General features: G+C 40.4%; 1 protein-coding gene across 4 annotated transcripts in view; it reads right to left on the bottom strand.

The window, feature by feature from the left end:
- Positions 1-24727, bottom strand: part of FGFR2 (fibroblast growth factor receptor 2) — an 88517-nt gene that overhangs the window by 7578 nt on the left and 56212 nt on the right. For 2 of the 4 annotated variants that reach the window (XM_072870920.1, XM_072870921.1), the window contains 8 exons: positions 23062-23206; positions 20687-20890; positions 11142-11292; positions 7545-7666; positions 6800-6910; positions 5841-6031; positions 2216-2338; positions 725-795 (listed from right to left, as the gene is read on the bottom strand). In XM_072870920.1, the coding sequence (XP_072727021.1) occupies positions 725-795; positions 2216-2338; positions 5841-6031; positions 6800-6910; positions 7545-7666; positions 11142-11292; positions 20687-20890; positions 23062-23206 (1118 nt within the window). Of the gene's footprint in view, positions 1-724; positions 796-2215; positions 2339-5840; positions 6032-6799; positions 6911-7544; positions 7667-11141; positions 11294-20686; positions 20891-23061; positions 23207-24727 lie in introns of all 4 variants that reach the window. The other 2 variants (XM_072870922.1, XM_072870919.1) reach the window with 1 other exon arrangement.

A 24727-nucleotide genomic window follows, 5' to 3' on the forward strand; every position in this document is an offset into this window, starting at 1 on the left:
ATAAAAAATGCATGTCTGCTTCAAGCGCAATGCACACGAGTACTGTAGATGGGCCTAGGAAACTGTAATAGGAAGCAGAATAAATCCTGAGCGGTTGCATCAGCCAGCAAATCTGTGCACACATTAAAAGATTTTGAAGTGTCAGAGTCCAATGATTTCCTATTACATGTGAAGTACTTCTGGGAAGCAACAACACTTCTAAATATCAGAGAATGCTTTTCTGATATATCCAGCCTATGTTTTATTATACCTAATCCTAGCACAAATTTTTATAAGAAATTTTCAGGAACTTACTTTTCTTTCTTTCTTTCCTCTCTATCTTTTTTCTTTCTTTTTTTTTTTTTTTTTTTTTTTAAACCTGAAGGAAGTCCAGAGTATGTCAAAAGCCAAGCAAATTAGATAGACTCTTTGTAGCTGCACATCCGTAAATAAGTTCAAGGGGGGAAACTTCCGCACTGACAGAAGGAGGTTAGCATTTTCCACCTTTCATGTGCTTTGAAGCTGGGCAGATTAGTAACAGAGCACTGGTTAGCAGTCTACCATAAAATCCTCACTTTCTAAAGGCAAGTCCTGTTCCATCTATTAATATGTGAAACAGAATGAAAACGCTTAAAGGTAAAGGACAACAGGAAAATACATTTAAAATATCTCAAACTTTAACATATAGAAACCAAAACAACCCTCCTTCCCACCCCCAAAGCCCCGTTCAAATAAGGCCACTTACACATCACTTTGATGCGTGTAAACTCTGTCAAACAGAGCTTCTGGAGCCATCCACTTTACTGGAAGCCGTCCCTGTAAGTTCAGAGGGGAAGGGAAGAAAAATTAACATGGTAGCAATTTACGGGATGATTTTAACACTAATTTTTTTAAAAGATTCATCAATTATCAGAGAACAGTCTGTTAATGCAAACCAGCACATAATTTGCCTTTACAATTTTCAGGGAAAAAAATAGTAAAATGGGCTAAAGTAGGGAGACCATTAAGAAAAATGGATATAAATATTGAAGATAAAATTAAAAGCATTGAGGGCTCCCAAAAAGCTCTCAGACTGCTTGCTAGAACGATAGGATAAGCAGACCAAAATTAAAAACATAATTCCATTATGGCTCTTCAAAGACAAAAAACCCCAACCAATAATCCTCTGAAAAATAGGCCTGCCTGCAAAAATAAATTGATCACTAAACCCAAGAATTTTGTTTTCCTGTTCCACCTTTTGCAGTGACCCAAAGCTCACAGTCACAACTGCCTGTTGCTTTGCACACAAAGTCTGCCCTGCTCAGAGCCCAGGAATCGCACTAAATTTGATATGAAGAAGGTTCAAGTCCCTCCAGTACCGATGTACCCATACCTGGATGCTCTGTCTTTTGGAATTAAGCAGATATTACCATTAAAATGCCATTAATCACTTAGTGCTTTGCTTTCATAGATAAGCCACTTAACATGAACTGTTAATAATAATTAATATTTATACAAAATATTAAAGTCTGTAGAACTGCATCAGTTCTGCAAAGTTCCCATCAAAACCCAAGCGTAGTTTGTCAGAATCTTAAGAGATCCCCTGAGAAGGAGGGGTAAGCTGTTCAAACTAGGCATCAATAACTACATCTGAAATGTTTTACCTTCTGGATTTGGTACAGCAAAATGGTGACAGAGCAGGGAGTAAAAATAAATTTTCTCAACCTCCAGCCCCACTTTGATACTACCGCCATAACTTGTACGTAACAAGCTAAGTACAGGCAAAAGGCAATAAAGCTGGATGTGGCATTACCATACAGAAACAGGATTTTTATTATGGTTGTTGCTAGCACTGTTTATACAGTGTTTTTCTGAGGCTTGGTACTAGGCTTGGTACCGAGGCTAGTACTTGGTACTAGGCTAGGTACAAGATCCTAGGCTTGGTACAAAATGAGCTGGAAGCACCAGGAATACTTCCACTTATTTCAAATGATTGGAGTCAGGGACACACAAAAACCAATTCTTCTATTTTAGCATTTCTAACAAATCATACAATATACAGCCTCTTTGGTTATCTTTTCAACTAACTGTCACTATAAAAGGGGACAGAAATGCTTAGGTCCTTGAACCCTGTTTTCTGTCTGTGATGAAAAGTGAGGCTGCTGTACAAGAAGCCCATTAAGTTTATAACCATAGTTTTGAAGTGAATCATTGAAAGAAACACTTGTTTCCAGAGATAAGAAAACCATCCACTTACATTAGTAGTCTTTTTATAATAATCTATATTGTTGATGTCTCTGGCTAAACCAAAGTCTGCTATTTTCATGACATTATTTTCAGTTACCAAAACATTTCTTGCAGCCAAGTCTCGATGGATACACTGGAACGAAAAGAAAAGAAGAAAAAAAAAAAAAGGCCCACTGAAATAAACTGCTGTAAAAGTGAAATTACTTCTACACCATAACTAAGTCTCCTTTACAGATTTTAACCTAAATCACAAGATGGGAAAGCCACACATTTACTACAAGCCTGTGAAATATGATTGTCTTAATTACTGCAATCCATCCCCTCAGCTGATGTTTCCAAGTTGAACAATGGCCCTAAGAAGCCTCTTAGAAAAGCCTGGTTTATTTAAGACTTATATTTTGCTAAGGCTGAAAGCTTGGGTGGTGACCCAAACTGTGCGACGCTGTTTGCGATTCACTCTGTTACACCTGCCCAAGTACAGGTATTGCAGCAGTTTCATTACAAATACTGTTAATGAGCATTTTATTAAGTTGCTTCTCTTAAATTATATCATCTCACCAGAGCTAAAACCCGACAGTCTGGATCAGTGCAACCATTTTAATATAAAAGATCTTAATATGAGATATATCCACAGCATATAATTTTAAACTAGATGTCTAGGGTGTGTGTATTTACTTCAACCATGAGACTATAACAATTTAATTAAAAAAACAAACAAACAAAAAACAATAAAACCCAAACCAAAACAACACAATCTGGGCTGGGCTGTTTGCTTTTTAAACAGCTTTGATACTGAAACGAAAAATGTTATCTCCGCAGAGATTTTTCCTTCATGTCAGCATTATCCTGAAAACTTGCAACTGATTCTTGACACTGAAAGGATGTTGTGACCGCTCTGGATATTATTCCTGTGTTTAAGCAGCCTTATTAGAATTGACGGCAGCAGGGGCAAGGTACGAAACATCGCATTTGGAACCCCCCCCCAGGATATTCTACTTCTTTTCAAGTTAAATATCCTTTTTTTTTTCCCTCCTCGATTTTGGATTACTCTTTATGTTGTCCTCTTTATTTCGGCATGTGCATAGACATGCTGGACTGAACCACTATAAAAAACTGTACAACAGCCAATTTCTTTCTTGCATTATAACTTGCCCCAGCAATTTTCTGAGATCTCTTATCCTGCATGGGTAAAATGAGCCTACAAAGCTTCTGCTCCTCACTGGGTTAGTCATGGGGAACTGCCAGGAAAAACCTGCTCCAGCAATGTGCACAGGACCAGACAACAGTACATGCTTTCAGCATCAAATCAGTCTTCTAATTCAGCATCAGCAATGCTACAGTAGCAGAAACAACATAGGCCAGCCTTCCTACCTCCTTGTCCTTGTTCTCAAACCCTACAAGAACATCCTCTGAGACACTAGGAACTCAATTCAGTTGCCCAAATAGAAGTACATATTGTCATCTGAGATGGCCTGTGATATCCAAGGTATCTTGATGAGACTACCAGGGATGACATAGGATCTACAGCAGACCCGTGCCTTTCCAGAGCGGCAGGCTGGGGGTACCATAGAGCATCTCCAATGGCACGTAACACCTCTGAGTGAATACACCAAATGATTCCAACCCTGTTGTCTTCTGTCAGTATATTTCTGCTTTCTCATACCCTACAGTTGTACAGCTGACACTCTTCCTATCTTCAAAATGGTGCCAGTATTGATTTCCGTATCAGATAGGTTTCATAGCCAACAGATAGGTTTCATGACCCTAATGATTTGCTGTCTCTTTGCAATGACTTGGGGCCAGTCCCTGTATCTGGAGCTCCCCTGTTGTTCTTGCGCAGTATGGGAACGATGGAGAGGACACATCAACAGAATTTTAAAAAGCGTCCATCCAACTTAGGAACAACATCCCATTTCCAATGTACAATTGCTTGTAAGGCAAAAAACTTTTTGTAAGGCAAAAAGTAGGCGCCCAAAAATCTTCTTTACTTTTTTTTTTTTCTTTTTTTGGTCTCAGTGAGCCATTTATTGGATTGAAATAACAAGAACACTAGCCTCTCACAGTTCCTGCATGATGGAAATACCATGAGAAGACCAGCTCTCTTATTATTCCAGCTCAGTAAATGGATCCCTAAGGGGAAAAGAACTAGTGAAATACAAACAGAAATGGCGGGATATCTGAAGAACTGGAATGCGCAGTTTTGCTATGTGCTGCTTTTGTTTTCCCTCTGCCCTCTGCCGTGTGCAATGCCTCACATTCTGTCAAGTTCATCGCAGCGCTGATCAAGTGTTTTTGCAAAGGAACTGGATCAAGGATGAAATGGTTCTGCCGTGTGCATCTCTGTCAGCGCACACCTTCTTGGCAGTGTCCTACAACAGCACTTCAGAGCTTCTCAGGTGGATGCTTGTTCTCAAGACTTACCAATCAAAAGATTTATTTTTTCCTTTCACAACAGTTCTATTTTCTTAGGACATGGCTCATTGCCAGGCAAATGTTTCATTAATCTTAGAAAGAGATATCCTAAGCTGCTTTAGTTAATACAATACTCATGCTTACTTCATTAGAAGATTTTGTCTTGGTGTCATGTATGTCTCCCTGTCTACGCTACTGCGCTGAGAATTACTATTTCAAAACAAAATGATAAAAGCAAAATTAAACCTCAATTCCCCCTCTTCCTAACCTCTACAAGCGCAGAAAAGCAATAAAAAAAATCATGACTGTACATAACAGGAACGGAGGTTTACACTCAGCTCTGGTCTTTGGTTAAAAACAGCTTCATACTTGGGAGTGGACACAACTGGAAATCGGTACAAGTCGCACTAACCACTCCACACCTTGCAGGAAGTGCTTATCATCAATATCTGGTGATATGGTTTAGCTGTTGGGTCCAAACACCACCCAGGGTATTCATGATTGCTTGTCCACCAAGCCACAATATGTTTACAGAGTTAGTTACACAGGGCTATTTAAGGTTTCACAACTATAATTTAACCAAATTACTGGCTATAAAAGAGTTTGAAGAAAAGTTGAAGAAGTAAGTGTCTAGGGACATGACGGGATAAATAAATTCTTTCAACAAGCTTGCTCTCCTAACAAACACCAGTTTTAAGTAAAGCATCTAATTTAAGTGACTAATTCACTCTCTTTATTTTTGCCTCTTCTGTTCACAATTTTTGCCCTGGCATCTTGTGGTTTTCTCAATTCTGCCTGTTATCATTCTGTAAATCCTTTCACTAATTGAATTAATTTATTTTACATCACCACGTGAGCTGATTTGGTCCATTTGACTGGAAACAGAAGGCAAACGGTGCCTGCTGTCTCATGGGTGGAGTAATGTGACTTGTGTAATCAAGTGACCGCTTGTGCTTATGAATTCAAAGTGCAGATATGTATGCAATATTTACTTTAAACGATCCATTCCGGTCCTCATTTTAGCAATGTCATTAAACAGAGATTAAAAACTTCAAGCGTATGAATTTTCCCACTGATTTTCAAAAGTGTGGATTATACAACTCGTTTGAGAAGGGTCCTTCTCCCATCAAATTCTTGAACGCAAACAAGATGAGAACAAAACTAAACTAAAGCACCAAATACGCACCATGCGCTTTGTGCAGTATTTGCCGAGTTCTACCTACTTTTTGTGAAGCCAGGTACTCCATGCCTCTTGCCAACTGGTATGTGCATGACACTAAGTCCTTGAACGTCATCTGCTCTTCTGGTACCCTGTTAATATCAAATGAATACTCCATCCCCGGGGGGCGGCGTGCTCGCAGGTACTCACGCAGGTTTCCTTTGGAAGCATATTCTACTATCACGTACAATGGACCTTTGGATAAACAGAACTGTGTGAAAACTGGAGTAAGGTTGAAGGGTAAAATGTTTTTATGTAAAGAAGCTTTTAGCGTTCTATAATAAATGAACGAAATTAATAAATGTTTAACTGTGAAATCAGTAAGCACAACTTGAAAGAAAAGGAGGTCCGGACTTGGCGAAGTCACTGGCCCAAAGCTCCATAGCAGGATAGTGGCAGAGTTACAATTAGTGGCTGAAAGTACCTAAACCCTGACCCAGTGCCTATTCCTTCCAGACCATGCCATATACTGAAAAGCAAGCATTTTCAATCAGAAAATGCCGTGAGATCTCAAACAAGGGGAAGGTGCTCCTTAAGATTTTTTTTAATTTCCAGAGTTTTATGGCATTCTGCATCACTTTACATGACATAATTAGCTTTTAATAAAAACACTGTGGTCTTTAGAGAGTAAAAGTGCTCGTTTCAGATTCATGGGATACAAGTTCCACTAAAGCAGGACTGACAATTCAGAACAACAGGCATGGGTAAAGCCCCTGTAAAATGTCATTTTTTTCCCTACCGCAAGGGATTAGAGAGTTTTCATATGATATAGTACCCTTTCTCATATTAAAGCTGCAAGTCTAATGAGAGACAGAAGTTAAACTATTGCTGCTAAGCTAGGGAAATATCTAAAAATCCCATCACGGCATGACTGCTTCCTTAAAAACTCTTGAAAAATTATGATTAATGAGACTTTCGCAGACCTGTTGGAAAGTCCTGGTTTACTTTCTTTTCTCTACTCACCATCCTGGGTACAGGCTCCAAGGAGATTGATGATATTTTTATGCTTCCCAATCATCTTCATCATCTCCATCTCTGACACCAGGTCAGACAGATCTTTTTCTGTAGCATCATCTGTACAAGACACAGGTTCAGTTCATATTTTCTAGCATGCCAGCATGAACTTCACTAAGGCTCACCAACTGGTGTAAAATAAGTGTGCTTCAAAATGCAGAATACGGGATTTGTTTTCCAGTATACACTCTACGTTATACAAAGTCATATGTTATGTCCTAACAAAAAATAGTCTCAACCTCTTTGATGGACTGACCATCTCTTCAGTGTTATATTTTAAGAGGCAACACAGTAATATCAGACATAAAAATGCTGTCCTTAGCTATCAAATCTCCAATAACTATGCCTTTCCTGCAAACTAACCTTACAATTAAATTCAAAATAAATAGGCACCGACCACCTGGACTGAATGGGCTAGGATCTACACATGGACAGCCTCTGACATGAACTAAACTAAAAGCAGAGACACCCACATGATGCTAATACGTCTCCTGGCTCCTAAATACTCACTGCTCAAGATTAAACAGGCTGTCAAGGGCACAGATTTACACCCCAAACTGCTGAAGGCTGAGGTCAGCTATGTGCTCTTTGACCCCCCCCACAATGACAGAGTTCAGATGCCACAAAAGAAACTTTTTGTGGATGAGAACTGCCATATCACCTTTTCTGATCCCTAATCACCCAATTTTCTTACCTTTCAACATCTTCACTGCCACAGTCACTGCTTCCTTTGGCCTGTCTTTGTCAATCCCCACCGCTTCGGCCATGACAACTTGCCCAAAGCAACCTTCTCCCAGGGGTTTACCCAGCGTCAGCCTAGAGGTGTAAACAGGAGATTAACACACAGCATCTGGTGAAGGGATGCAGCCAGTGAAACTCCAGGGCTAAATATAAAAAGCTTTCAACAACTTGCTGTAGCATGAAGCATTTATCACATAGAACAAATGAGACTCTGGGTGCGCATCGGTTTTCATGCACGCTGCAGTATGTTTTCTCAGGGATGATATAGCCAGCATCTCATACGGGCAGACCAGTTGCTAAACCCAGCTTTTAAGCTCTCCCTCTCCTTGTAATAAGAAGCTGTATTTGATGGCTAGCAGCAAGCTAGCGTGGAGGGGCAGGGCTTTCAAAAAGCATCCAACCACGGCTGAAATTCAGGAGCAGCCAGCAACACGCAAGCTTTTCCTGTCATTGTAACACAGCCGGTTGTCTTCTTTTTCACGTTGACTGCAAGGAGATGAAAGAAAAGTTTCTTTGTGTGTGTTGCCATGTGGTTGCTTTCAGGCAGCTTATGATTTGTGTGGTAAAGGGTGGTATTAAGAACAGGGGGATGTTTTAAATATTATTAACTCTTGCGATATAACGGCACAGTGCAAACAGAAAGGAAAATCCAACTTGCCCTCAGGCAGCTTAATTTTAGCTCAAAATTCATATTCTTGCTTTCTGTTTGGGAATGCAGGCCATGAACATTTGCCTAGTGATCTCTTGCGCCGAAGGACAGAGACTGCAAGTCAGTAGACACCATGTTTGGGTGCAGCTGCGGGTAATTATCACACCCATTTCTTTTTCTTGTGGCTGATGAGGTGGCCAGACAGCCGCCTTCTCGTGGGAGAGAGGAGGGAGGGTGAAAGTGGGAGAAGGGAAGGGAAAAGAGACCGGTGACAAGCGCGCGGCGAAGGCTCAGGAGGGCTTAGTGCTGCGAGAGCCCGGGTAAGGCGCCCGCGATGCTCACGAGCCTTGAACGGCTGCCAGGAGCTGCCTCGGCCGCTGCCGCCTCCGGCTCTGCTCTTCTGCTGCAAGTCCCGGTGCAGCTCACGCAGAGGGGACGCTCTCCCCGCCTGGCCGCACGAGCGGCGGCACAAAGGCAGCACCTCCGCGGGACAAAGCACTTGGCAGATCTGAGCATCCCCTACAAGCCGTCTTCTCCACAGCCTCCCCACCCACAGCAAGATCGCTCTTCCGACATCCTCGCGCGTTCCTCCAGCGCTTTGATCCTTTAAGGGGCGAGACGGGACGCTTTATTTACCCACAGCTGGGTCTAGCAGAGAGGCTGTTTCTTGGCTGCGGGCTCTTTGCTGCCACAAATGCCATGTATGAGGGTAACAGGAGATGCCTCCTGTCTGCAGCACCCGGGCTCTGCTCAGAGAGCGGGAAGCAGAGACTGGGGGGAAACTGAAACTCAAATTATAGCGACAGTATCAACGTAAGAAACCTTTTAAAAAGAGCAGTCATTAACTGGGCTATACAAAATGCATTTTGTGGAGTATATACCTGGTTGCAAAACCTGCTCAGCTGTAACATACGGACACAGAGACGTTGGTCTCAACTTTAGGAGGATAAAGAGATAAAATAAAAAAGAAACTTCAAAGACTCTGGGCAAAATCTTTTCAGTTCCAGTGTAAGTACTTAAGGGCCACATTCAGGCTCCATAACTCGCAGAAATTATCATCTAACTCCAGAAGCAGTGCCACAGCAGAAAACAGGGAGGGTGCTCGGCAGGTTTGATGCTGCCAATGTTATCCACTGTAGGGGCCAGATTCGGATAAGCATTTTCATAACCAAGTTCTTAAGGTCTTGGCTTTCCATGGTCAAAAGCAGGATTCACAGATACGATGTTATGTAGGGACTTGTTCTTAAAAGCATGGACTACTTCTGTCTTCCCCGTGAAATATAGGGCGAGGTTGTCATACCATCAACAGAAGAGTGTTAGACCAGGGCTAAATGGTTTGAAAACCCCGCTTATCTGCTCAGGCACAAGACAGAAGTGAGAGGTGGTTCCTCCCGAGGGCAGCCTGCAGACTCCTTGTCAAATGCGGTCTTTGCCTCGGTGAGAATTCCTCAAGCTGTTTTGGATTGGTTTCTAAAGCAAACGCGAGTTTAAAAAGGTGCAAAGACTGAAGGGCAGCATATGCTATGCTGAGGTCATCCTGCATTTTCTCGAGAACTAAAATTGAATTTAGGATCTTGGCAGAGAACAAACATTTGCATTGGAAACTGGTTAATTTATGTGCTATTGCCCTGCTAGGACTAAAGTAACAAACCCCTCATTGTGTGCCTCCTGCCCCCCAACCTAATAAACTGCCTCTAAATAGCCTCCTTTCATTGCAAATCTGCTCCACCTACATTTGTGCTGAATGCTGGTTTTAAATGTTTAGCACTCTAAAATTTTCCGCATTTAGTGTATCCCCCCAGGGTATGGGCTGACAGAAGTACATATACAGGCCCCCACTGTTGACTAGAATACTGCAGGTGGCAATTACAGCATTTTGCACTAGTTTTCAGCTACATCATTAAAATAATTTCCAGAACAGTTGTCAGAAGGTTCAAAATTACAGCTCTTCTATCCAAAAGTTACAACGCTGAACTTTGAAAAGGAACTGTTCATAATAAAAGGTGTTATTTTCTCAAAGCCACCTAAAGACTCTTAAAGTTAGTACCAACTTTAATATATAATCACGGTTCTACCTGTGTTAATATTATCTCTCTTTTACATGTCTTTTTTATATTAAGAAATATGGTTACCGCTTTAATTAGATTATTCAGCAGCTCATTTTGCATGTTACTCAACAGACTTTGAAGAAAATATTATGTAGCCATATGAATATATGAATTTGCATATATCAAGATTCAGTATGCTCTGCTTGAAACCTAATACTTAAGCCACAGAAGTCGTACAAATATGTACAGAATATGCAAAATGTCCCACTAAATCAAAACCCATCATCTCCATTAATACAGGCGACTACAAAATCAACACAAAATCCTACCCAGAAGGTCCTGACAGAAAGAAAAGATTGTCTAATACCATATTCTAGACTTTCTCCATCTCCTATATGGTATTTTATTACCTATTTTATAAATATTAAACAATTAAGTTTAATATTTCAACTAAGAAACATGGTTTAATGAATAGAGGTATTGCTTGGGGAAATCTCAACTGCCCTTCAACAATGCTTGTATGCGGACATCTCAGATTCACATTCACTCAGATTCAACATTTCAGATTCACTCCTTTCGTAACAGAGGAGTTACATTTCAGCAGGGTATCTGAAAACCGACCAGAAATCTGAAAATAAAATCAGAACGACAGGCAGAGAAAATTCAGCTTCTATTTAAAAAAAGACTGATTTCAGATAATGGAATTGGATCTTGATCTTCAGAGGAGGTTCAGGTAATTGAGATTTTCTTTTAACTAAAGAAACCCTGGGAGACATTGGGAAAGATGTTTCCTTTCATACTGTGTCATGTTTTTCAGACGTGTAGGTAGTGTTAAGAGAAACAGGCTACATACTTATCTCTTGGAAACTCCCATTTTGGATCTTCTGGCAATTCATATTCCGAGACTCCTGCCAGCATGGGGGCATCGGCAGTAGAGGAGAGGCGAGTAGTTATCCTCACCAGAGGTGTGTTGGAATTCATGGAGGAGCTCGAGTCGGCCGACACCTGTTGTTGCAATACAAGATGCAAAAAGAAAAACAAAAAAGGCGGAGATGTAATCTCAACCCAGTATCTAAAAAACAGCAGTACCTGATAACCAAGCCAGCTCAGAACAGTGGTATCAGGAAAACGTGGCTGAACCTACAGTCTTGTTTCTCGTGCACTATTCTCACGCATTTACCCTCCCTTGTAAGCACAACACTGACTAATTGCTGCCAAGGCTGTAAGTCTGTCCCATAGGTTGAAAACCCTGTAAGTTTTAAATACATTCACTCAGAAGATAAAATTAAATACACTTTTCTCTCTTTTTGTTTATCAAATTAATATTTTTTTAATCAACTGAGAGTATTTACATACCACCCTCAGGTACCTAAGTGGGCAGCTTATACGGTGAGCAGAGGTTACCAATAAGCTCTCTTCTTCCACTCACTTCTAGTTGTCCGTGTCACCATTTCTTTTCCCAAATCAGCATACAATTTACTATTTTTTGGTGTTACTATTAAATTGAAATTTTGAATTTTTAATTGAAAAATGGTATTTTTGCAAAGGCTCCCATATTTTCTATCAGTGCCAGTGACCAAGGTTATGTGCATGTTACTGCGTAGGAAATGTTGGATTCTTTCACACTGGGTCCTGCACTTGGGTCACAACAACCCCATGCAACGCTACAGGCTTTGGGAAGAGTGGCTGGAAAGCTGCCAGGCAGAGAAGGACCTGGGGGTGTTGGTCGACAGCCGGCTGAATACTAGTTGGTAGTGTGCCCAGGTGGCTGAGAAGGCCGATGGCATCCTGGCGTGTATCAGAAATAGTTTGGTCAGCAGGACTAGGGCAGTGATCGTGCCCCTGTCCTCGGCACTGGTGAGGCTGCACCTCGAATGCTGTGTTCAGTGTTGGGCCCCTCACTCCAGGAGAGACATTGAGGGGCTGGAGCGTGTCCAGAGAAGGGCAACGAAGCAGTGAAGGGTCTGGAGCACAAGGCTGATGGGGAGCGGCTGAGGGACCTGGGGTTGTTCAGCCTGGAGAAAAGGAGGCTGAGGGGAGACATCATCGCTCTCTACAACTCCCTGAAAGGAGGCTGTAGGGAGGTGGGGGTTGTACTTTTCCCAAGTAGCAAGTGATAGGATGAGAGGAAACAGCCTCAAGTTGTGCCAGAGGAGGTTTAGATTGGATATTAGGAAAAATTTCTTCACCAAAAGGGTTAATCAAGCATTGGAACAGGCTGCCCAGGGAAGTGGTTGAGACTCCATCACTGGAGGTATTTAAAAGACGTGTAGATGTGGTGCTTAGGGACATGGTTTAGTGGTGGATTTGGCAGTATTAGGCTTACATTTGGACTCGATCTTAAATGTCTTTTCCAACCTAAATGATTCTATGATTCTGTATTTTCTAAGCATTCAATATTGAAAGCATCAAAAAGTTATCACAATGATTGGGGGATACTTAAGTTTTCAGTTAATTACATTCTTAATTAAAGATTCTGCAGGCAATGTGGAGAAGAGCTCCTAAAAATAATTTAATGTCCAATGCTTTGAAATGTAATTCACTTTGGAGTATGATTTCTCATCTGCCTCAACAACATTTTCATCAAATGAGCATCAAAGGTACTTAATGATAACTGCTTTGAAAAAGGAGGCAGCTACTCCATCCATGTAACAAAACTTGTTTTGGTGTGAATGATGTATCTTCTATAAGGCTCTTTCCTCAAACCTGCAAGCAGCAGCCTGCTGTCTGCTGACCTCAGAGTTTCAAGTGAATACGAACACAAAACAAAAATGCTTGTATTGCCAGTCTTCCCCTCCTTTAAGTGTGAATCCTCCTTCGCTCTTCACGCCATGACAGTCTTGGCCAAGCCCAAATCTGGTGGCCAACGTGGGATGAAGGTTGTTTCACAATGCCATCGCTGGTACCCGTCCTCACATCAGGCGGCAGGAGGTGCTTTTCAGCCAGTGTTGTTGGGACCCTGCCCAAGCTGGAAGCCTAGAGCATCGGAATAACTACCACTCTCGACCTTCATCCTCATCACCTGGAGTCAAGTTTGACACCAGGTTCGCTTATGTAAAATGTCACCAGGCTACAATTTTGTTCCACAGGTCTTATAACTAGATAAAAAAAGCAATTATAAACAAACAAATCCTACTAGCATTAAAGTGCAAATCAGTGACACACAGTGATATGAACGCAAAATCTTCTCGTCTCTATGACACCCAATAACTCCAACTTAGTGCTCCCCTTATATTAAGTCCAATTAACAATTACAGTGCCTCAGCCCACAGAATTACTCGAGCTCCTCAGAATGGGGCTGAAAGGCTTTTGCAAGTCATGCTCTTACACAATGTATTTTGACAAGACAAGGCTAAGTCTCCCATCACAACTCTGACCACCTGTTTTGTTTGAGAGGTCTTTTTGCAAGTAGACATCCTCAAACCCATCTCATCAAATGGGTTTGGTTTCTTGACACGTTTTTCTAAGACTAGAGATTAAAATGGGAAAGAGGTTTCATAAGGAAGAAAGTGTTAAGGATTGCTATCAAAAAATTAACCTTGGTAACCAGTGCAGCTGACAGACCTTTCTTGATATCAGAAGCTCCAGCTTCTGCGTGCTAGATGTGGTGTCTATAGAACAAGAGAGTATAACTGCACAAATAAGGCTACCATTCAAAAAAGAAAGGTGCACTGCTTTCCACTCATTCATCCCACCAACATTAATGTTAATATTTACTTTCAGCAAATATAAGCCCCTGACATATTCCTCTAGGATAATAAATATGGTGACCACTTGGGATACAAACAGAAAACGACTATTAAGGCAGACTATGTAGCTCTAAATACATCAGTAAGTGAATACTGAACAGAGTCCTGAGAGAGAGATGCTGCCGTGCCCAGTCTGCAGAGGGGAACACACCTGCTGGAGCTGCATGGCAAGCCAGCATGAGAACCAGGGCTGGAATTAGACTTTTGCTTATTTTTTGCTCATTCATTATGGTTTAAAAATGATGCTTCATGAAATGAACCAGCTCAGCACTAAGAAATGTGCAAATCTCCCCCAAACAATGTGGCAACTCCTCTGTCCCCCACAACTTCCCCTGAATTTCATTTTTGTTATTTCTGGTTTCCGTTTTTTCATCTCTCACCACAAACCTACTAATACTCTATGACCAATTCTTCCATATTTCCAAAATCCACCCACTATTCTCCAGCCATTCTGCCAAAATCTTTATTCAAGTCTTGAGTCTTATTTATTTATTTATTAACATTGCCTTTACTTTCTTGCCTTTCTTTGTCATTATAGCCCTTGTTTTCATGGGACATCGGGAAGGCATGGAAGTGAAGCTGCAAAACTTAGATGATATCCCTTATGTATCAGGAATGGCCCAAAATGTTCTGAGGTCTTTTTTTTCATGAATACATTATTTGTATTAGACACTGTTCAGGTCTCTGCCAGAGTTTCATCTTTTCACTAGCTCTTACACTCACAATTCAGCAGTCTTAGCATGGTTAAAACCTATAAATGTAAACTCGCAATAAACTGAAATACTCTGGTGGTGCATTTCAAACACAGAAGTTAAATAGTAATAATGTATAGAAAAAACAGATGAAAGACTGTCAATTTCCCTTTTAACACAGCTGCATGTTTAGTTCACACAGTAACTGGATGATTGGCCTGAGACGCTGTAGGTAACCCAAGTGCATTAACGTGGATAGGAATGATGAGAAATCCAGAGGAACTACTCAGTGCCTGGGAGAAGAAAAATGGACTGCACTCCCAGGGAATATTCTTCCGATTGATTAACTGGAGCAGTACAGTTACAGGAGCTCAAGGGCTATAAAAATCTGCTCCAGAAAAGACGAAGCCAACCCAGGCTGGCCTGTGGTTGGAGGAGATTTTCTGTTTCAAAATGGCCTTTCACCTTTTCTGCAATAGTAAAGAATTAACCTTTGAAATCATCCCTTAAGCATCTCTTTTCATTGCCTTAGAGTGCACTATAAAACAATGCAGAAAACCCTACCTACTCCAACGTCTGTAGACATGGACAGCTTTAATCTACATGTATATAGAAAGCCTTTTTCCAGCTTGCTGCTTTCCCCTTTTCACCTGCAGCACTGCTCTCCAACCCCTTACCATGCAGGTTCCAGAACCAGTGACACTCCTGCCATGGACCCCACATTTCAGCGTGTGGAGTTGCTTTCAAGTATGTGGATGCTCTTTTTGCTTTCAGTTATACAAAGATTCAAGGTACATGGGACACAGGACATACTGAGGTTTTGCAGCAAACTTGTAATTGTACCTGGCCAATATACAGACTCCAGGGCCACTTTGGGTCTACCAGGTGCCAAGCAGCAGCAGCTGGACATCTAGTCAAAATGTATGAACTTCTTGGGCAATCACCCAGCTCACCAACATGGGCTTCTTGGAGATAAAGGAACAAAGCAGAGCCAGGGCAGAGAAGCAAGGAAGGGCACCTGATATGCAGGTGAATTACTCATCTTCAAGGTCTGCTCACTGTGTTGGTGACGCCCATTTTCAGTGATGACACTACACTAAGGAGGTATTTTGAGTGCTTAATTGAAGCAAGGAAGGCAGAAGTCAGCTTGACCTGAGCAGAACACTGAAAGGACTATTGTGGTATTCATTATCCTCAACAAAAAGGTAGACCTCCACCATAAAATATTCTTTGTGTGCTTCTTTTCTGCTTTTAGGAGGCCAGAACCAAGAAAAGTATCAGCCTCAGACAGACCTTTAGCTCCATATCTGCACTTGAGAAGGAGAAAAGCCCACTGTGTCCAAACCTCACACACCAGTGCATTATTATATCCCCATTTTAACAACATATTTGTCCTTTGGCCAACACACTGTATTTAATCAGCTCTGAGATAATGCTTTACAAGCATTTCCAAGCAGTGGAGCATTTAAAACAAACGAATCTTTGCCGGAATCTTTTAATGCCATGTGGCAAAATCAGCTGCGGAGCAGTGTGTAATTGTCTGTAATTGATTATGAAGGGTGTTTTCCTCCACTGATGATTTATACCATATCCCGAAGCCTAGATCTGTCAGTTCTGGCACTCATGCTGTGAGATTTTAGCAGCCATGCAGTGATTTCCTACAATTGTCAGTCTTTTTGAAGGCTCTGCTATAAAGCTAATTTGAAGTCATATGCATATATGTATATAAATATAATTAGTAAGTAATGCTATTAGCTGTAGATAGAAATGGTCCAAGTGACTGGATCTAGGAAAATATAAGGCTAAATACACTACATGGAATTGAGGATTCCTCATGTTAAGCACTGACATTTAAAACACACGCGCCACCCCTTCATTGAAAGCACTCCTTTTGAAACACTTACACAACTACAAAATAACAGATGAGTACTACTAGGCAAGGCAATGGTTTTCATATAGAGAATCCAAGGATAAAGCAGGAAACTAAAATAAGTATTAAGGTAAATTCCTTGCAAGATATCGTACTGACAGTTGTGTATTAATCTTTGTATTTCAGGGTCTATTCCTTAAAATGAATGATATTTTGACAGCTCAATACTATGTGAAATACTGTGTTACTTTACTTGTTCCAGATTACTTTTATTTTTTCAGGTTCCAGCTGCCATCATAATTTTTAATTACCTATTTTGCTTGGTGAGCTTAAGTCTTACTTTAAACCCATCAGTCTTTGCTCATCACAAATGTGCTCACTATATTTTTATGAAGAATTAGAATCAGCAACCACACTAGATATAAATTAATGGGAATGCATTTAAAATACTAAGCATAAGAAATCATTTCTCCCTATTTAAGACATATATATACACCCAAGTTGAGGGGGTCCAAATTTGACAGATTAACTGTGATAGCACTAACGAAATGCTCTAGTGATCACACACACTTGTACTTGACTTTGACTGGGCAAGTCAAGAGACGGGACCTTCTATAACCACTAGAGCAGCACTGTCTTTTTGTCTGTTTTAATTATAATTTATTTGTTAAACAAAAAGAAGGAAAAAAAAGTTCTACAAAATAGATGTATATCCTATTGAAGGCTACTCTTTACCTTTTGTTCAGTGAACCTGTCACCTAAAGCTTATATTCCAAACTGGCTTGTGATGTTCAATCCTGCAAACTCTTCTTCCCACTCCCTCACAAGCTGGTACTTCTATGCAGAACATGGCTAATCCCAACAGAAGCACCACAGCTCTCTGCTTTTATATAAAGATGAGGAACTGCTTGCTGATTTCCCTGCAAGCAGTTTCTATTTCGAAAACCAAGTACCAGATCCTAGTGAGGCTGAGGATTGTAGGGGGAGGGAACTGATAATCCCTGACTTCATCATGACCCTTCCTATGAATGTGAAAAGAACTGCATTTTGGCAGGAGAAAAACGCCTGCATGTGGGGAATGATAGAATCCTGTAGTAGCTTAGACTAAATAGTGTACGAGAATCCAGGCCTGCAAACCAAACCATATGTTACTCAGCAAGACTCTTATCCCACTTAGACAAGATGGCATCACAGTCATGCAAATGCCTCTTTGTGAACCAGGATTATTTTCATATCCAGATCCGTAGGGAGCTTGACCCAGCAGCAGAGAGCTTTGAAAACAATATCAAGAATTCCCCAATCTATGGCCTCATTTCTCTGGAATTCCAACAAATCCCATCACCCAGCCCAAGATCTCTGCCCAGCTCACACAGTCTACCTGCCACGAGCACCTCCCCTGCTCGCTCTCACCCATCCTCTCAACAGCTTGGCCACTTTCTCTGTTCCTCCCCCACACAGCACAGCACAAAGGCAAGGGAGGACCTTCTGGGATCAATAGATAAATAAAGGTTTAGTGACAAAACCCCACCAGGCTTTAAATACAATACTCTGATATACAAATAAACTGAAATAAAAAAGTAAGCCTGGAGGTACAACAAAACAGAGAGAGTTGAATAATCCAGAAACACATACCCATTAAATAAAACACCTCCTGGATTACTTTTTAATTCTTGATTTGTGACAACAATTCTGAAACCCAAAACCAGCTTTAAAAGATGCAGAAACTAAACTGCTGCAACCCTTGCAGACCAAGGAGATGCTAACTGAAAAATTAAGGAATCTTCACTGTTAATAAGCAAGTCTTCAGGGACTGCTCCTCTCATCCTGCCCCTGCAAGCTAATACAAACAATTAGTGAAATGACCAGTGAAATCATCAAAACAGAAATACAGATTTCTTTTAACGCTTCTGGTAGTTATATTTTCCTCTATGAAGATACGAAAGCAGAGCACCCTTCAATGAGAAACTCCTGTTAATAAAAAAGTACTCAGGAGAATTGAGAGGAGTGGAATTTTTGCTTAGGGGTTGCAATAGGATTCGCACTTTCAAACATATACCGTTTTCCAAAAAATTATTCCCACTTTTAAAAGCACAATGCTGATTTTGCTAAGAAAATACAGAAAACCAAAATAAACCAATAAAACTCTATCTGACAAGCATGTTGTAAGACAGAGATTTTTTTCCTCTGTGGAAACAATAGCTTTGGAGAAGGTCCATATTGCATCATTTAGTGATAAATAACTCAACTGAGGGCAGTGGTTGGTACTGTTGTCACACACAATGAAATAACACTCTCCCCCCGAGGAACCATTTCCAACTGACACAACTGAGCTCACACCAAACCCTAGGTATTTTTTATGCCGTCAACTTATCTCTGAGTCATTATGATGCTTCTGTATTCAGGCAGAAATCTAATAAATGTCTTTTATCTAAGCAGCTGATATGTATCAATCTCTGGTTAAGTATACAACATTTGAAAAGTCTTCTTTGTCCAGAAAGCTACACAGATTTTTAGCCACAGAGATGTGTGAATTGAGCTGAGGGCTTTTCATCACTCTTTTTGATACACTCAGAGTCAAAAGACTCTTCTCCCCAGTGACTTCCAAGCAAATGAGTAAAATCATAAAATTACAACAAAACCCCCAAAAGTGGCAAAGAAAGTCGGAAAAAACAAGAATTAACATTTTTGCTCATAAAACAAACCAAATATTTTTCACACTGGACAAAGTTCATGTCCCCCACCTCAAGATCTTATAAAATACTGCACTTTAGAGGAAGATGACTAAACCGTTACTACTCTGTAGTATTTTTAATCAAGGAGAGTCAGAAACCATGAAACAAGGGTTCAGAAAAAAGTAATACCGTTCAAAATCCCAAGACCAAGCTCCACCCTAACTCTGCGTGATCATGCATCTAAATTTCAAACACTTACCCACACTATTTTTGAAGAACTATTTTTAAGGTGCATGTATTACTCTGACAGTGGTAATATTCTGGACAGGCTGTAAAACCAACCTGCAGAAATTCTGCACAACCTATTCATGGTGCAGATGGACCCGAACTAAACCCTCAGATCCAAACCCCCTGACCAGAGCCTGGATCCAACCCCCAAAGATGGTCCCTATGTTGAATAATGAAGTGAACCACAGCCTCACATGCCAACACCCCTCCACTCTCTCAGGGCTGAAACCTGGGGGTGGAATTGGTGGGTTCAGAGGTCTATCCTGAAGACCTACTGCAAGAAAATCAAAACATATTAAACTCCAGCTTCAAAAGAAACAAGTCTTTCAGGAGAGGATAGTATGTGGGAATGGAGGCTGTTTTGGCAAGTGATGGCCCATGACAAAGCCAAAGTCCTGTTACGCGTTCAACTGGTTTGTTGCTTGTGCTATTGCCCTCTCCAAAAACGCTCCTTGCCAGCCACAAGCAACTGTAAAATATATTTCATGCGATGCTGTTGTGTGCATTTTAAATCTAACATTTGCTTTTGTTCCTCACTCAAAAGCATCAGCATCTTAATCAAACTGTCCGAGATCTGATATAGCATCTCCCCTATTTTTACTTTATTACAGTCTTTTTCTATTTTTGGGTGGTTTCTGGATGCTTGGTTATGAAATTCCCTCCCCTCAGTCTTCAAAATTCTTCCTGAAAAACACCTCTCTGTATCTGGTACCTAGTTACTACAATAATAGTCACCTTAGAAACATTATAAATACACAATTAAATAGGATTCTGTTCCAAAGTCCATTAAGTCAGTAAAAATTTTTCCATTGACTTCAATGAGCTGTGGGATCAGGCCCCAAAATACCTTAAATACATTTTTTCCATCTATAGACCACTAATACAGAACATATTCAATTTTTTACATTTCTCCTCTAACATCCCTGCCCTGATTTCCGTGCCTTGAGACACACATTGCCGTGTTAAGATGTACTTTCTTCCCATGCCAGTCTCCTGGGTGCCAGATTAAATCCCACCCCTACTGCAATTTCGTATAAAGCTTATTTATTCCCCTTTCCAAAGCTTTTAAGGAAGGATGTGCTGGCTTAGTTGTTTGGTAAAAGTTTTTTAAACTCTTTATCTACTTTCTGTTACCTGTCTGCGCAGAGGGATTCGCTTTGTCAGCTTATGGACAGCGGGCTGGCTGCTGAAATCGGGCTTCTTGGTGGTGTTCTTCATGCGACACAGGATGACTGTCAGCACCATGCAGGCAATTAAGAAGACCCCTATGCAGTAAATTGCTATTTCCAGGTAGTCTGGAGATGTCGGATAGTCTTTTTCTTTTTCAGGAGCTGGATTGGAAGTTTTGGGGAGGGAACAATCATGCCACAGAGTTAGCACGTGGTACAAGCATAGTTCAGTACAGCGCTTGGAACAACATGAAATGGCAAAATATCAGCAATTCTCACAGTGACTGTGTGACATACGGAATACTGTGAATAATTAGGCCATCTTGCAATCTGAGATGAATTCCTCTTTCTAGATCACTGCTTTGACTTCTCAGTTTGCACTGAGCCTGAGCTTGTGCATGTATGCATACATATATAGACATACACGTGTCTGCCTAGATAGGTAGATACATATACATTGAAATATTGGATAATCAAGTATCATCTCAGGGCAAAAGAAAAAAACAAAGTGTTCAAACTAGGCTCAGGTTCATTATGTTGCTCAAGTCAAACTTCAAAAGCCCTGTAATTCTTTTTAACTACATAAAGACACATCTAAAGATAAAATACTGAATTAGCTAGCCTAAAAGAAAGGTGTCTAAATTCGCAAATAGACATTTGGGCTTGAGTCTGCATTGCCTGTTTATCCAAAATTTTCACTGCGATCTCAAAATAAAGAGGGAATGCAGGATGAATCAGTCCTTCATCATGTTTCTAAACTCAGATTAGGGATTTCAAGAGTGTTTTGAGGACCCGGCTGCCCAGCTGCTTAACTCGCTGCCGTTCATGCTGGGTGCCTAACTCCCCGGAGGTCCTTTGAAGAGCCCAGTGTCAGATTAAAAAGCATAACACAAGCAAAAGCTGAATTGCTAGCAATATGTTAATTAATGAGTCCTCTTTTGTGAGGACTGCATATTTCAAGTAACCTCATCAGTGGTTACCAGTCTATGAGATTAGATTTTAGTGGGAGTGGTTCTACATAGCTGTTACTCTGATTGAAACCATTTTGAAATTATCTTCAAGACAGTTATATGTGCAAACACTGTCCCTAATCCTTTATCTGGGATTCATCCCCCAGATAAACAGCATTCCACAGCAATCAGTGGTCACTCCGCAAGCAATGCACGTTCAAGCTGAAATTTTCTTGTGCCTCATTCTAGGCTTATAAAAATATTTCATTCAAGAAAATCGGTTAAAAAAAATGCTGTTCAAGCACTTGCAAAATGTAAACACTGCTAGCAGAAGCAAGCTCTACACAAGTACTGCTTTGCCTGCTTGGTGACAGACCACACAAGGTCGGTGTTCACATAAGAGTGAGATGTAATAATGTTGCCTTGTTCAATATATTTTAATAAAGGGTAAGAAATTATCTGCAGAAGGTAGGAACATTTCACTCCCATAATATGAACTTCAGCAATATGCACATGCAGGTTTTGTACCTTTTACTTAGGATTAACAATTAATAAATGGTAAGCTCAAGATGACCCAGCAAACCTCAGGTGGTTCATGTTTTTTCAAAGGAACTCCTAAGGCAGCTGCCAACAGTTATAAATGAGAAAATTTGACTAGTGTCAAAACCAACTACAGTTACATCTTCTAACAGCTGATAACAATTTTCAGGCAATAAAGCACATTGATGTTTGTTTCTTTTGAGGACAGAAACATCATCAACCCCAGAACAGCAAGACATGCTTTGCAGTAAAAGCAAATGACTACTTGTTTTCTTAGAGCATGCAATGTTTAAAGATGCAGGGAGCCGATTCCCAAGATATGGAAGGCACTGCTTCTGTACACGATCCATTGGCATTAAAATTAGAATTTCCATAAGAGATTTGGATGATAGGTAAAAGTGAATTTAAGCACACTGAACAGCTCAGGTATTTAATGAACCAGTACATGACTGTGGCCAAATTAGTCCCAAAGCTTCATAAGAAACTTTGAATTTCCTCCTCTTGAAAAAGTTTACAATGATTAATGTGCTGATTTTCAGTTATCTCACTGAAGTGCTAAGGAAATGCAGTTCCTTAGCATTTCTGATGAACATTTAACCAATGTAAAAATATTTCAGTTAAGTGCAATAGCCATTCCCCCCCCCCCCTTTTTTTTTTTTTTGTATTTAGGTTTTTGGAGTCGCAAATATGTGACGAAACAATTCACTGGCTTGAGACAACTGTGTTTTAAAAAAAAAATCATTGTAAAAGTCCTTTTCTGAGACAGAAGCCGTGCTAATTCTGCAGCAATCAACAAGGGGAAAAAAAAAAGAGGAAAAACCACAGAAAGAGAGCAGTGTATACCTGGCAGAACTGTCAACCATGCAGTGTGAAAGGATATCCCAATAGAATTACCCGCCAAGCATGTATACTCCCCAGCATCCTCAAAAGTTACATTCCGTATATAGAGAACCTCAATTTCTTTGTCCGTGGTGTTAACACCGGCAGCCTAAAAAAAAAACAAAAGAGGGAAGCAAGAGAAAAAGCTAGACATTGAGAGAATTCTTGTGGATAGGGAGATGGAGCCACAGGGCTTTGCACTTTGTAAAGGCAGAGGTGTAGAGATGCAAAGCTCCTTCCCCATCCACAATCCCTCATCCAAAAGGCGTTTACCAACAGGTCCCAGCTCACCTCAGAAAGTAATCAACACCCTTCACCAGACCTAAACTCACCACCTAAACATGCATGCAATCAAATGACATGGAAAAATTAACCCACAAAGCTTTTTTTTTTTTCCCCTCTTCTTTTTTAATAAAAGAAAGTTGAAAGAAAAACAAGGAGGAAAAGTAGGACAGAATGCGGGCTCCTTCACATGTGGTCACCTGTTTCAGAAGAAAGAATTTACTATAAAACTATACTCTGAAAGGATTAAAAAAAAAAAGGAAAAAATTCTGCTCCAAAAGCCACAACTTAGTAGCTGTCTTAAGCAGCATATGGTCCTTGCATCATCCACTGCGCTACACTTAAATATTGTACATTGTGCAGTGTTGCCAAATCTTGTTTTAAATCTGAAGTCTGGTAAAATTTGGTGGTTTGCTTAGAAGCACAGCAGAAGGTATCTCAGCTCTTGTTTGAAAAAGATCAGTTGTGGCTCTCAGAGAAGTGGAGAAAAACTGGACCCCAAAAGTTCAAGAACGAGAAGATGGAAATAAAATACATTTTTCTAAATCTTAGAAACTGAAAAAAAAAATTCTGGAAGGCTTTTTTTTTCTGGTCTCCTTCCAGACTTGCTAAATCTCTGGCTTGACAAGTCATTATGCACCAAACCAATCAGTATATCAGTGATTATCCAAACGCATACAAATAGAGTAAATCTTAGACCTGGAACTTTCCAGCTGTCCCAAGATGGGTGCAGCAGGGCATCAGCATCAAGGTCTCTGTGATGGAGACTTAGAGAAATTATTGTTTGCTGCTTTTTGTCTCTCTTCCATTCAAAAATGTTACTTTGAAATACATGATGAGGGAATAAACACATTTTTACCAAACCATTTTAAAGTAAATTTAGATGTGAGTTGTAGTCACATTGTTGCCAGTCTTTATTGTTATTAACAATTAATAACAGGTTAACTTTACCCAGTTAATAACAGGTAAATAACAACTGGAAAACCCTCCCACCCTGCACAGTCGCAGGTGACGTGGGAAGTTATAAGTCAGGTCAGTTTAGTGACTTATGCTTCAGTGGGTACTTATGTGAACATTTCATATATATATATGCACACATGTATATATATAAATATACACTAATTAGGTGGTAATTACATTATTCAACAAGTACCCTATATGTGAACTGCAAAGTATGCAGAATTAACAACAAAACTGGACGTAAACACACAGACACAAAGACACCAAACACAAGAGAGAATGAAGATCAGCATCAGAAACCAGTGCTTATGGTACACACAGAATTATTGTGGGAATTTTTCCATGGCTGCTGGTGTAATACCAGTTGCATCACCAAAGGAGGATTACA

Source organism: Ciconia boyciana, chromosome 8 (genome assembly GCF_034638445.1).
Source record: "Ciconia boyciana chromosome 8, ASM3463844v1, whole genome shotgun sequence".
Lineage (NCBI taxonomy): Eukaryota > Metazoa > Chordata > Aves > Ciconiiformes > Ciconiidae > Ciconia > Ciconia boyciana.